General features: G+C 41.9%; 1 protein-coding gene across 13 annotated transcripts in view; it reads left to right on the top strand.

Moving 5' to 3' along the window:
- The window catches only part of OTOA (otoancorin), a 40562-nt gene extending 29531 nt beyond the window's left edge, over window positions 1-11031 (top strand). For 6 of the 13 annotated variants that reach the window (XR_010466474.1, XR_010466479.1, XR_010466473.1 and 3 more), the window contains 6 exons: window positions 3470-3625; window positions 5009-5151; window positions 5528-5664; window positions 6581-6678; window positions 8558-9486; window positions 10066-11031. Coding sequence is in view for 5 of the 13 variants with exons in the window: in XM_065031629.1 (XP_064887701.1) it covers window positions 3470-3625; window positions 5009-5151; window positions 5528-5664; window positions 6581-6678; window positions 8558-8750; window positions 9397-9464 (795 nt within the window). In the remaining 8 variants the exon portion in view is untranslated. The remainder of the gene's footprint in view (window positions 1-3469; window positions 3626-5008; window positions 5152-5527; window positions 5665-6580; window positions 6679-8557; window positions 9487-10065) is intronic. The other 7 variants (XM_065031629.1, XM_065031626.1, XM_065031628.1 and 4 more) reach the window with 3 other exon arrangements.
- The last annotated feature ends 1646 nt before the right edge of the window (window positions 11032-12677 follow it).

Raw genomic sequence — 12677 nt, 5'->3', positions numbered from 1 at the left:
GGGCTGTGGATTCATGGGCAGGAACCAGGCTGAAGTCCCAGCTCTTGCCACCACTCCTGCAGCACCTCACCCCTGTCTTTCAGAGCGCAGCAGTGCAGCTCCTCTTGAGCTCCTCAGAGAGGTCTCTGCCCTGGGCTCAGCCCCTACGTGGTGCCCAGGCTGCAGCAGTGGTGTGGGAGGCTGGGACGAAATCCCCTCCGCGCTGGCGCTGCAGCGCAGGGTCTGTGCCGTGTCCCCCGGGCAGAGCGCTGTGCTGGGCAGAGCACCAGCAGGGTGCCTGGGCTCCGGCAGCGCTGCCTTGGCCAGCTGTGGGCTGGGACGGAGCTCTGACCTCACTCCGTCCCTGTTGCTGGTATTGCACTCCTCTGAGGGGTGACCTCCTCTTGCTGCTTTGTGGTTTCCTGCACTGCTTGGGAACAGGTAGTGTCCCAAACTTACTTTCTTTCAGCAAGCAAAAGGCTTAGGGTGCAGTCAGACAAGTTGTTTTGGTTGCAGAAAACTCAGAGGAGAAGAGGTTACTGTCCCCAGCTTGTCTTCAGCTTCTTGTCACCAGCAACTGCTGGAGGTTATCTGCTCTCTGCTTCCATCTCTGCATGGCTAGCTACTCTGTAATCCTGTTCTGTCAAAATGATCCAATGTTCTAAAAGTCCTTTTTAGGTTCCATCAGACCATTCTGACAGAATGAGGTTAGGAAGCATCTACAAGTGCAGTTGGCTGCACGAGTAGTACAAGTAGCACAAGTGGAGATCCTTGGGGATGTGAGGGCTGTGACCTCCGGAGGAAAGTGGGATCAAGGGACAAGGTGCGCCTTAAATCAGCAGCTGCAGCCAAAGTAGTAGAGATGACCATGACTTTTGGGTAGATAAGCCAACAGTACAGACTTTAGCCGTGAAGTTCAGCTTCTAAAACTCCTGAACTGCAGGTGCTCAAAGAGAAGCAGCACTGACCAGATTTTCAAAAGCAGATGGTGAGCAATTCTGTGCAATTCTGTCTCCACTGCCTTATTGCAGTAGGACAACATCAGATGCATTCTTCCCAAGACAGCTTCCCTCTGCCAGCACACAGACATGGGTGGGAAGAGGGAAAAGAAAGTGTGATCCTAGAAGAAAATAAAAACAATGCTTATCTGAAATAGTGGGAACTAAATATTTTACAACAGTGCAACGTAATGATTCGTGATGACTGTTGTAGAGAAATTGCCAACAAGGTTAATACACTCAAATCCCAGCCATATTCAGTTCAAAGATATACAGATCTGTAGTGCACTGAATGAATGTATATTCTGTAAGCGTGAGTGTTTGTAAGACAGATTGCTGCTAGACAAAGCCAGACGTCCTAGATATTAATTTGAACGTGAAGCAGGAGAAATCAGACAGTACAGGCAAAGCGCTTAGAAATTATGTGCATGAGATGCTGTTATGTTATTAACTAGAGGGCATCTTTGATTAAAGATTTAATTAAGCCAGCTTTAATTTATCCTAATTGATTGATTTCCCCTAAAAGAAACTGCGTACTAGTCATGGTCCCAAACTAATTCAAAAACTCTAGTTATCGGATTGTGTCTTAATGAAAGTAAGAAGCTTAGCTCACTTGTAAATGGAAGGTCTCCAGGCTCCACGGTAGTAACAGATATATGGGTCTGTGTTTTCTACGTGAATGAGGACAAAGGAGATTTCAGTTTCATGTGTTGTGTTATTTATACCGTTATGTCAGTGATTTCATCCAGCATTGTCAGATAATACTATTTATGAAATCCTTCAAATTCTGTAGTTTATGACCTAGATCGGGAGATAGACACATGATATTTTTAACTGCATGTGTGCCATGTAGCTCTTAAGCTGAAGAATTAGGAGCTTTAAAATTGAGCTAATACTTTTCTCTATCTATTTTCTTTTGAAAAGATAGAAATTTCCCAAGCTTAGACCCTTTTTCTGTTTCTTTATGACACTGTAAAACCAACGTGAAAGATCCAGTGGAATCTCAGTCAGGAGGCACAGGACCAGCAAAGCTTCTCTGAAACAAATCCCGAAGCCGAGGGTCATGGTTGAGAGCAGCAGCTCAGCAGTCCTGGGGCTGCTGTGCTGGGCGTGTGTGGCGCTGTGAACAGCAGACAGGCTGCAGCTCTGTGTAAGGAGGATCTTATTGCAGAGATCGGGCCCTTTTTCTTCATGTGATGCAGATGGTACAGCTTCAGATGTACCTGAAGATGCAAAGACTATTTAGTAGGCAACTGCAGAGATATTTTGTCAGCAAGTCATTGCCAGCTGTGATCTAATTAAAAAAAAAAAAAAAGGCCAAAACCAAACAAAAAACAACAAACAAACAAAACCCAGTTAAAATTGTAGCTATCCTGAAAATGCAATAAATATTTTGGTGAATCAGACAACGTGGATGATCAACTTAGCCTGGGACTGGGCTTTTAGTTTTATTTTTCTACGTAGAGTTAGCAGCATGTACTAGAAAGCTGTAATGTATTGACTGACATCAAGCAAAGTTGCTGGAGTGCACAAGACTGTTAAAGGAAGCTTTTCTTCTTTTTCTTTGAAATACGTGCCTGTCTTGTTCAAGGCACTTCCCTCAGCCGAAACCCAGGGTCTTGTTTCTGTAAAGACAATTGGCCACATCCTGAGAGATACTGACCGCTGACTACTGTCTTCTGTTGTTTCTAACTAAATGTAATTGACAGTTCCAGCCTCTCATTATTCCTTATTCAGGCAGACCTTTTTCCAAAATCGAAATTTTCTTAGGGCTGGTCTGTGACAGCTTTAGAATCACTGTAACTACATCACAGATAAAGCGAAAAGCAGCGAAGCTTCTCAGTTGAAATGCATTGGTACTGGTACAGAAGAGCCCCTGCTTACCCTGCTTATTTCTTCGTTTTTACAGAGCTTGATGGATTTAACTGTATCTGGACGAAGACATTAAAATTAGTTTTTTATTTTTAATATTGTATGCACATAAAACTAGACATCAGAACTTTAGGAATTGGCTATTTGTCTGTATTACTCAGTTCTCTACTTCGATTTCTGCTTTACTTGTCCATGACTGAGCCAGAATGACTGGTTGCAAAAGCACTGTAAAGCCACTCCACTGGAGCGTTTGCAGCTGGTGCGGTAGCCCGGGTGGTCCCGGTGCTGCGTTCATGGTAGCAGCATGGCAGTGTGGATCTCAGCACAGGCTCGCGGTTTTAGTGGTACTTGCTCTTACAGCAACACTTTCAGCAGTCCCTGCACTGACCGAGCAACAAACTCAAGCTGTAGAAGTTACAGCAATTTTAGAAAAACTAACCGTTATTGGTGTAGAACCTTGAAAGCCTAAGCAGAACAATACCTAAGCTCTGCCTTTTGTGTGCAAAGAGGCACACTTTGGGTACTGGAACATTTAAAATTAAGGGGTTTGAGAATGGTTTGTATAGAGGAAGATTATAATGATCTAACAGACTCTGTACATTAATGAATCTCTTCTGAAGGTCTGGGGATCGCTGCCAGACTGGAAGAGTTATCATATTGTTTCTCTGGGCCACATTGCTCTGGCACTCACTGAACATGAAATTGAAGAGCTGGATTTGCATTCTATTGACACCATTTCTGTCCTTAGTCAGCAAACAGAATGGACTCTTACCCAGGTAAGTACGTTACTGAAGGTACTCCTGGTGAAAGGCTCTGGATTCACGCCCTTTGGGACTGAAATCCTGAAATCACCTAAGAAACAGACGCAGCAATCCCCACTGCTCCCTGCTGCCGTTCTGTGGCTGGGACCCCGGTGAAAGTGGCAGGTAGGTCAGCACTGGTGTCTGCCTGGCCACTGGCTTCCCTGGGGAGGTGGCCAAGCGGACATCAATCAATATTAGTTGTGGCAGGGACGAGAGTATTGTTTAGCAATTGCTCACTAAGTAGTAGAAAGCGGTCAGCCCGTCCTCTATCAGCCCTTCCTAACCAGGACTAATCACTGAAGAGGCACTGTGCCCCCAGCCCCAGCATCCATTGCCCTAGAGGCCTCAGTTAGTAGCAGACAGGCTCCTCTCATCTTCCTTTCCTTGAATAACTTCTAGTTCTGTCAGCGGGACGTTCCTCGTAGGAGTTAAAAGCCTGTATTTGTATATGCGGTTGGCAGTGTACTTCTGACTGTGTGACCCATCCCATCAGGGCTCTTCCACTGCACAGATGCTTGCATGGTTGCAGCCAGCTTTGGCAAAATATCACGAATCTGTTTAATAGGTTCTTGTTCTCAACAGCACCATCAGTAGGAAACACTTGGGAGGGTTTTGTACAATAGTAGTTGGCTTTTGAGGTTTCTTGCTGTAACAATAGGTAGTTCAAAGAGATTCATCGTGCCTAACTTCAGTTGTCTAAAATTTAAGCAGCCAATTTGGGCTAGTCATTTGAGGCTCAGCATTGTGGATAGATTAGGAAGTCTTGAAAGATGCTTGTTTCTGTCACTGTCTTTGAAGGATGCCTTGGCATCAGGTCTAAGTTAGACATACAATTTTTAAGTGGTTAGTTTAGGATGAGCACCATCCTAAATAACGTAGGCTCGCAAAAGCATTTTGGTACCAATATCCTACTCACATCTGAAAATGAATCCCAAACACAGGTCACTACCTATATATGGCACTTAAATTAAACAGGACAACCTGAGTATTACAAAAACTGGAAGTTTCATATTGATCCCCTTGAGTAATTTATGTTTCCTTCTAGCAATTTAAATGTTAGGCACTTCAACACCTGTTTCTTCTGGCGAAGTGTTTCCTCGTGACCCGGCAGAAGAGGAACAGAGTACTCTCACCTTGCACCTGGGAAGTGGTTGTGTAACAGTGCCCTGTTTACGTGTCACATATGGGTGGTGACAGTGCTCTGCCTGAAAGCCATGGCAAAACTCCAATTGATTACATTGGGAAGGCTCAGGTTTATATATGATCCATAGTTTCTGGTAAGATTTTGAGCCTCTAGTAACAAAACCTTCAATTATATTTACACTGTTGATGTATAATATCTTACTGCTTTTGTAGGCAAGATCTATTTTGCAAGGTTTTCTAGAAGACTCTGGCCAGACGATCAGTACACTAAAAAGCTTTGATTTAGTTGGCTTAGGAGCTATTCTCTGTGCTCTGAACTCCTCGGAAATCATGTCCATAAGGACTGCTGAATTCAGGTACTGCGTTTAATACTTAATGAAATATTTATAAGTGTCTCTATTGATAGAATTTATTAAGCAATTTTTTTTCCTTCAAGATTTCAAGAGCCTAAAGGACACTTCTAATGCTTTTAGAAAGGCAGTAATTGTTGTGGAAGACATACACTGGTTGTTTAAAATATATTCAATTTTGGATTTTATCTGCCATTTATATCCCACCATTTAAGTGTCATGTTGAGAAACTTTTTCTTTCTCAAAGCATTAAACATTTATATATATATCTTCTAACTTGAAAATGGGTTTAATCTTCTTACAGCAGACTAAGTATATTCCAGGCATATTTAATATTGTATGTAATTGCAGCATGCAACGTTAACCCTGTTGCCTTTTGCAGTGCTGCTGTTGCAAGAATTGGCCTGTTGTTGTGTAGCACCCCTGTTCTGAGACAGTTTAAGGAGATAACAGAATCTGTGTTTGGTCCTGCTACCAGCTGGAACAGCTCTGTTTTACAAGAGATTGGTACTATAGCAGGTAACAAAATTTGGACTTCAGACGGTGATGGTTCTGAAATGTTGTTATTAAGCACCAAGAGACAGGTTCACGTAGCAGTGCATTTTTCTAGACTGGCGAAAGACATTTTTTTCCAGAGAGGAGTCACCTGCAGGGATGGACATCCAGCAGTTTCATTAGCACTAAGGAAAAGTTGTATTCTTTGTAAGGTTCTCTGAATCTGCTCAGTCCGACTTTGGGGAGCACAGCCTGAAGTCGTTTGGGTCCCATAAGTTGGAAAAGGTAAATCAAGGAGGGCAAAACCAGCCAGGATTTCAGACCCACTCACCATTTGTGAATGTGCTGCTACAAGAGAGTCCCTATGGGATCGGGGCAGTGCTGCAGCTGAGCGAGCATCCTGCCGCCAGAGCTGGAAACGGGCTGCCCAGGGAAGGGCAAAAGAGCAGGGTGAGCCTGGAGCGGTTCTGCTCCAGCGTGCTCTCAGGCGCCTCCTGAGCCAGAGGTCGCGCCCAGCTCTGCCCATGGTCACGAATTTTAGCATCCCCGATGCCTGTGGCAATGATTCCACACTCTAAGTAGCTAATGGGTGAAGAAATAACTCGCATTGCGTGCTTGTGCTCCTTCATCTTGCATCAGAAGAGGCTGTGAACAAGCATTCCCTAATAACAGTTCTTATGATTTTATTGATTTTCATCATTGTCTCTTTTGTCTCTTTTCCAAGCTAAAGTAACTTGAGTACATTCCATACCACAGGTTAAGTTCAGGTGACTTGAAATGTTAGAATATAATGAAAGAAACAAAACAACAAAAGAACCAGGATCTATCTCCATAATGCACTGGAGTAAACAATTTACTAGGTATCTTGTATAAATGCTTAAAATTTGTGTTAGCCTAAAAATAAATCTAATAAAAAGAATATTATTGCTGTCTTTTTCAGGTGGCTTGAATGAGGATGAATTAAAAGCATTTGATAGAAACTTGATGCCTTATTTCCAGCCAAAAGGAATAAGACTTATACCTCCTGAAATTTTCCAAGTAAGAGTTTGATTACCGAAGAAGTAACCAAATTTCTATAATTTTTACTCTAGTATAAATAAGCTGCAGCACTGATTTATAGTTTGGTTCTGGGTTTCAGCAAGAATTTTTCGATGGTGTGTTAAGTGAGAGGCAGTCAAGAATCTGAAACATTAACTTTCAGCTGTACCATCTGAATTTGTGATGCTCATAAAATGTGCTAGACAAGGTTTATTTATTCTTCAGAATGTGTCCCAAGGAAAAAGTAAAGATCTAGGATCAGGAAACAGGGAATGGACTCTCTTTCTTCCAACATTCTGTTCAGATCTGAGTTTTCTTCTCTGTTTATTAAGATTTTCAAGGATGCTATCAAAGCTACAAATTTCTCTGCTATGTGAGAGCTTTTTTATTATCCTAAAATCTGGCAACATTCTCCCGAGTTAGCTCTAAAACAAGGAGATAGAGATCAGAAAGGAATCACATCTAATTATACTAGGCCTGAATGTGGACCAGAAATTAGAACACGGATCTTGAGATCATTGCCCCAGAATTATTTGACTTAGTGACAAGATTAATATTCTGCCTAGGTGGGTCTCTTTCAGATGCTCGGGCAAGCGGTTGACTTATGGACAGATAAGCTAAACAGATAGTTAATCATGTCAGCTTCCATAACAGAGAAAAACTCCTTGAACAGCCACTGTTTTGCACAGGACCACCGGCAGTCGAGATGCGTTTGAAATGTCCTTAGTGAGACTATTTATTTGAAAAACAGCTGAAAACCTATGGCAGCTTGTAGAATTTCTTTCAAATAGCATACGTTTTTGTTATTAAGAATAGTAATGACACTACCAAATGTGCTTAACAAAGAACAGGGCACCTTCTCAGGGGAGTTTTCTGTATATGAAAGATTCAGAGCAGATTTTGTTTTAACATGGGTTTTGTATAGCTTCATTTTAGGACTGTATGTTAATCAGATTTTGATTTATGACAAATTACATTGTATTATGGACTTCAATTGAATTAGGAAGAGGCTCAATTCAAAATTCTGGACCTGTAGTCATTTACATGGGTTTACTCAGTTTAAAAGTGCACACCATTTAGCAGACTATGAAAAACTGGGAATTATTTGCTCCATTGTCTGACCTACTTGGAATGGAAATTTAGTCTCCTTAAAGTAGAACCCAATGCAGAATTGTTGCAGCAAAGAAGGCTTGTGTAGGAGGGCTAAAATTCTTGTGCCTGCAGAATGTTAACTAGAATCAAAGCAATCCAGCATGCCCAGTACATGCAGGCTTTACAAACTGGTTAATTGCTATGTGATATAATATAATTACTGTAAGATTATGATTACCATGTTTCATTTTCAAACACGAGTTTTAATATGAGCAAGCTTGGAAGATTTTCAGTCTAAAAGAGAAAATTGAATAACGAGATTAAAGCATGAGTTTTTTCATCTCATTGGTCTACTGCTAACTCTAATCAAATGTCAAACATAGGTTCAAGTGAGGTTGCTTGGGAGCAGATGTAAGAGGAAATAAATGAGAACACAAGAGGATGTACAATGTCACCAGTCTTTGAACAAATCAGAAAATAAATGGCTGGAAGATTAAACGCCAGCAATATATTGAAGAAGTGTCCAATACAGTGTTGGCATAGAAAGCTTCTCAAGCTGTCAGATCCCAGCAGCAAAGAGAAGGGTGAAAGACAGCTCAGTGGTCAGTGGAGTAAATGAATGCAGAGGATTTTTTCTAAGCTCTGTTGAGCTCTTTTACAGCAACACAATCTTGAAGGCTACTTCCCCTCATTCCAAATTCCAAGGCAGTGCTGACTTCCGATTTCTTACCTGCCTTACATAATTGACGGCCTAAACCCATTTTTTTCTGGCTTTTATTCCTCCCAGGCATTGTCCCCAGAACAAATAGCAAACCTGGGCCCTGAAAATGCCGCCATGGTTACCAGGTCGCAGCGTGAGCATCTGAATGCGTTGCAGCTCCAGAGCCTGCAGCTGGCGCTGGACGGAGCCAGGCCCAGCACCCCAGGGACACAGCAGGGTGCGAGCGCTACCCAGGCGCTGCAAACCCCGGCTCCGGGCGGTGAGTACGTCAGTCCCTCCTCCCGCTTGGAGGAGGACACACGCTCCAGTGGGCTGTGCAGTCCCACAGCATCCACCAGAATCAGACCTGTATTTTGAAGGTGGGTTACTGTCAATTCTCTAAACAGCTTTTTAACTCATGCCTCAAATCATGTCTGACCAAGACAAACAGCAAGGATGTTGTTGGATTTAGCCACAGCAATAGATAATGAAGGTTGTCAGGTGGCATTAACAACTATATGCTGCTAGTATGCTAAGCTTAGCATACTAGCTAAGCACTAGCTTGTGTAAAATGTAGCCTGAAAGAGTGAGCTTTTCCTTCTCCTTCTTTCCTGTATTCTTTGCCTAAATGTAAGGCAGAGATCTCCACCTCTGGACTTTCAGATCACAACCTTTATCTGCAGCAGAACCTTGTTTGCAGAGCTGCTAGTGGGAAAGGAGGGAGCACTGGGGTGGGTTAGCGTCTTTATCCAGACTGTAAGACCCCTTGAACAGTTTTTCTTGCTGTTCCCATCCTGTTTGGAATTAAAGCCTATTAGTACATTTGCTTCAGTGGTTTATTTTACTTCTCCATATTGCAATTTATACTGGGCAAGTTATGCTGAACTGCATAGTGACACTAACAAATGATGCCTTCTGCTCTTCAGGTGCTCCCTGTCTGAGTGGCTTCAGCATCTCGTTATGTGCTGTGTTTATGCTGCACCTACCTTTCTGAATCCAAATTTGTTAAGCTTGAGGTAAATTATATTTTCTATAAGAGGTAGCTTTATAACAGAAACATAGTTCATCTGTAACAGTGGTGGCTTATCAGTAGCAACACAGGATGAAGGACCGTGGGACCCCCTTCCAGCTCTGAATACATAGATAACAATTTCTGAATGATTTTTCTGTATTACAAAGGTGTTTTGTACCTCTGTTAGACTATCTTAGAATATAATCAAGGGGAAAGAACTTTATCTTATCTTTACTGTAAAGCTAACCTTAACAAAAGTATATTTAAAATTTCATGTAACACCGATCCATTACTGCATTGTTATTTGGAACATATTGTATTAATCTGTATTTTGCCTGTTTCAGTTTATTGATAAGATTTTATTCCACAACTGCTTTGATAATCTCCAATTAAAAGAATGTTGCCATTAACTTTCATTGGATTTTACCATTTTGACATTTAGAATTGAATAAGAGCACTGGTGGGTTTAAGGAAGAAATTCAAATTAAGCAAATAAATGCTTAAGTGTTCTACTTAGTCTTTGAGACTGCAAATTGAGGTACATCAAAAGACTTAATATTTTTCTTTGCTTTTTGATTTTCAGTGTCCTGGAGCTTGCAGAAGAGATGCTAGAGACAAAGAGCTGCAGCTCAGCCTGACAGTAGAATCAAGAGGCTCTGAGATGCCTGAGTGCAAAGTGTTTAATTTCTTAAAAGCAACACCTTCACCTGCCATCCTGATGTGAAGTACCCCCTTTCCCTGCCCTTTACCATTAACCAGTAACACAGGATCCCTTCAAATACTTCAGACAAATTTTAAAACTGGAAATGGCTTGTCTGTCTCCTGAGAAAATCACTGAAAGGTATGCTTACGTGTTAGGAAGGAGCCTGAATGACCCAGGAGACCGGTAGCAGGTGACTTATTTGGAGGCTGATGTATTGTACCCAGTGCTTTTTACATTGGCTAATTTGGTCACACTATTGCATCCATCTGTTAGGTTTTCTTCTTGTACTTAGAGTGTACGTTCCTCCGGACAGAGGCTATCCTTCCGTGCATAGGAGAAACCAGACTAAAAGTTACGGCTTTTGCAATAAAATAACTTCATCTCTGGGCTGCTGGTTTAAATCCTGCTCAGATAAGAAGTGATGATGTGTTCTTACAATTTAAGCACCTGTGTGAAATGTAGTTCCCCGTGGCTGCATGTATTCAACGCCAGAACTGTTGACACAGAGGGCACTGGCAATACTATTAGTATTTCATGTGACAAAAGGCGCCATGGAAACCTGCTGGTGTTCATCACGAGGTTGTCCCTTACCTCGGGCGGGGCTGAAGCACACGCGTGGCAATGGTAAGGGAAAAGTGTTCATTGCGTCTGTGTACTACGAGGACAGTCAATCCAGTACTTTCTACAAGCTCTATAATAACTAATTTCTCATCGTTATAAACCACAAACAATTTCATGTGTTTTATCAACATATGGCTTACATGTCTAATGTTTTTCATGCCATGCCTCTGTATTTTAAACAATGGAAAAAACAGATACATTAAAAATCCTCTGCATGTGAACATACATTTTTATGTCATTCAACATGGTTTTATGCCAAGAATGCATGCTACAGTTTTCCATTTTGCCATTGCAAGTCTTTATCGTTGCTAGACTAAAAAAGGCAATGCATAGACTTAAAATATTAGCTTTTCATGTCGGGCTGTACCAAACTGCTGCTGGTTTGGCTGGTCGGGGAGTCGAGTGAATCCACCACAGGCTGTATTGTAGTGAACACCTTTTGAACTTTTATTTGTATTTCTTTATGGCAAACATTACCTCTAGCTTCGCATCCCTGAAAGCGGAATTGAAATTTTCTCCAGGTGGGGAAGCAATAGGAGTGGGGCTGAACGGGGCGGCCGGGGCAGGGGCTCGCTGCTGCCGGGGGAAGGACGGTGTTGGCTCTTGCTGCTGCTGGGAGTAGCAGCTCCCACCACAGTCCCACAGATGCTGTAATTCATGCAGCAGCAGGAACCAACCCGATTGTCAGGCTTTGTTCTGGGGAAAGTAGGCAGTGAGAGCATGGCCCTTTCTCAGCCCCTCTGTCCCCTCTACCCCTGTAGCAATCTGCTGCTCTAGAAAACTGCCTTTGCCTGTATCTGACCTTGCCAAGTGTGATGTGATGTTAGAGATAATGCTACATGCTTTAGCATTGCATTTTATGAGCAAAGAGCTACTATTGCTGCAAACCGCCTTGCACCTTCTTCTCTAATGTTAATGAGAAGATTCAGCTTTTCCCGCTGTGTTTACTATTCTGCATTTAAACAGTAGATTGTGGCAAATAACCTTTCTATGCATTTAAATATAAAAGAAATTGTTTTAGCAATCCCAGCATATACATGCAAATGCCCAGTAAAACAAAAAAATGCCTCGGTGGATCAAATACATTATAAAGATTTATCTGTTTTTTCACATTTAAAAGTTCTGCCTGGTTTAGATGTGAACGTACTAAAAGGTTGTTTGATTTGCAGAAATTGCCTGACTTGGGTTCTGTGTGCACTTCAGTGAAGACGCAGGAAAATATTTTCATAATCAAGAAGACAGTCAGCATTTCCAGGTCAGCTGTTTAAGTCAGATACGTGACTTAGCTATACCGAGCACTTCAGAAATCGGTATGAGCTGAAAATGATCATCTTCTGTCAATGTACCTGGGAGTGATTCTGTTTGCAATTATGTGAGTTAGAGTTTAGCTTTTAATTGGAGCAGGAGTGAGCTCTTTGTTTTGCACCATCTGCACTGTAATTTCTTTCAAGCACAAGTGGCTTTAAGTACCTGAACTCCTTGATTATTTATTTATTTTATTAAATTAATAATTATAAGTTGGGCATTGCATTTACATTTGGCCAAAGACATATCTGTTTCTTCTAAGAGTAGTGTAGGAAAGGTAAATATGGAGCACTCAATGCTGTACTTATTTCACGGTGAAATTACAAATTCTGTTTGGTTCATAAGATGGTGTGAGTATTGTAGAAAAGCAATTTTACTTTTGCCAATGTACCACTTGTAAAGGTCACTGATAGAAAAGCCCATTCTACAAAAAATGTGAGTCGTGAGATACCTCCTTCAAAACTGGTGAAACTTAATTTCTGTGGGAAGAATCGATGGAAAGGAGAGAAAGAGGAGGAGAGCACTAGTATGCATGGCAGGTAGTGTGCTCTCCATGTATGTAATCT

This window comes from Columba livia, chromosome 15 (assembly GCF_036013475.1).
Source record: "Columba livia isolate bColLiv1 breed racing homer chromosome 15, bColLiv1.pat.W.v2, whole genome shotgun sequence".
NCBI classification, from domain to species: Eukaryota; Metazoa; Chordata; class Aves; order Columbiformes; family Columbidae; genus Columba; species Columba livia.
Note: the sequence above shows the minus strand (reverse complement) of the source record. Positions and strands in the feature narration are given on the sequence as shown.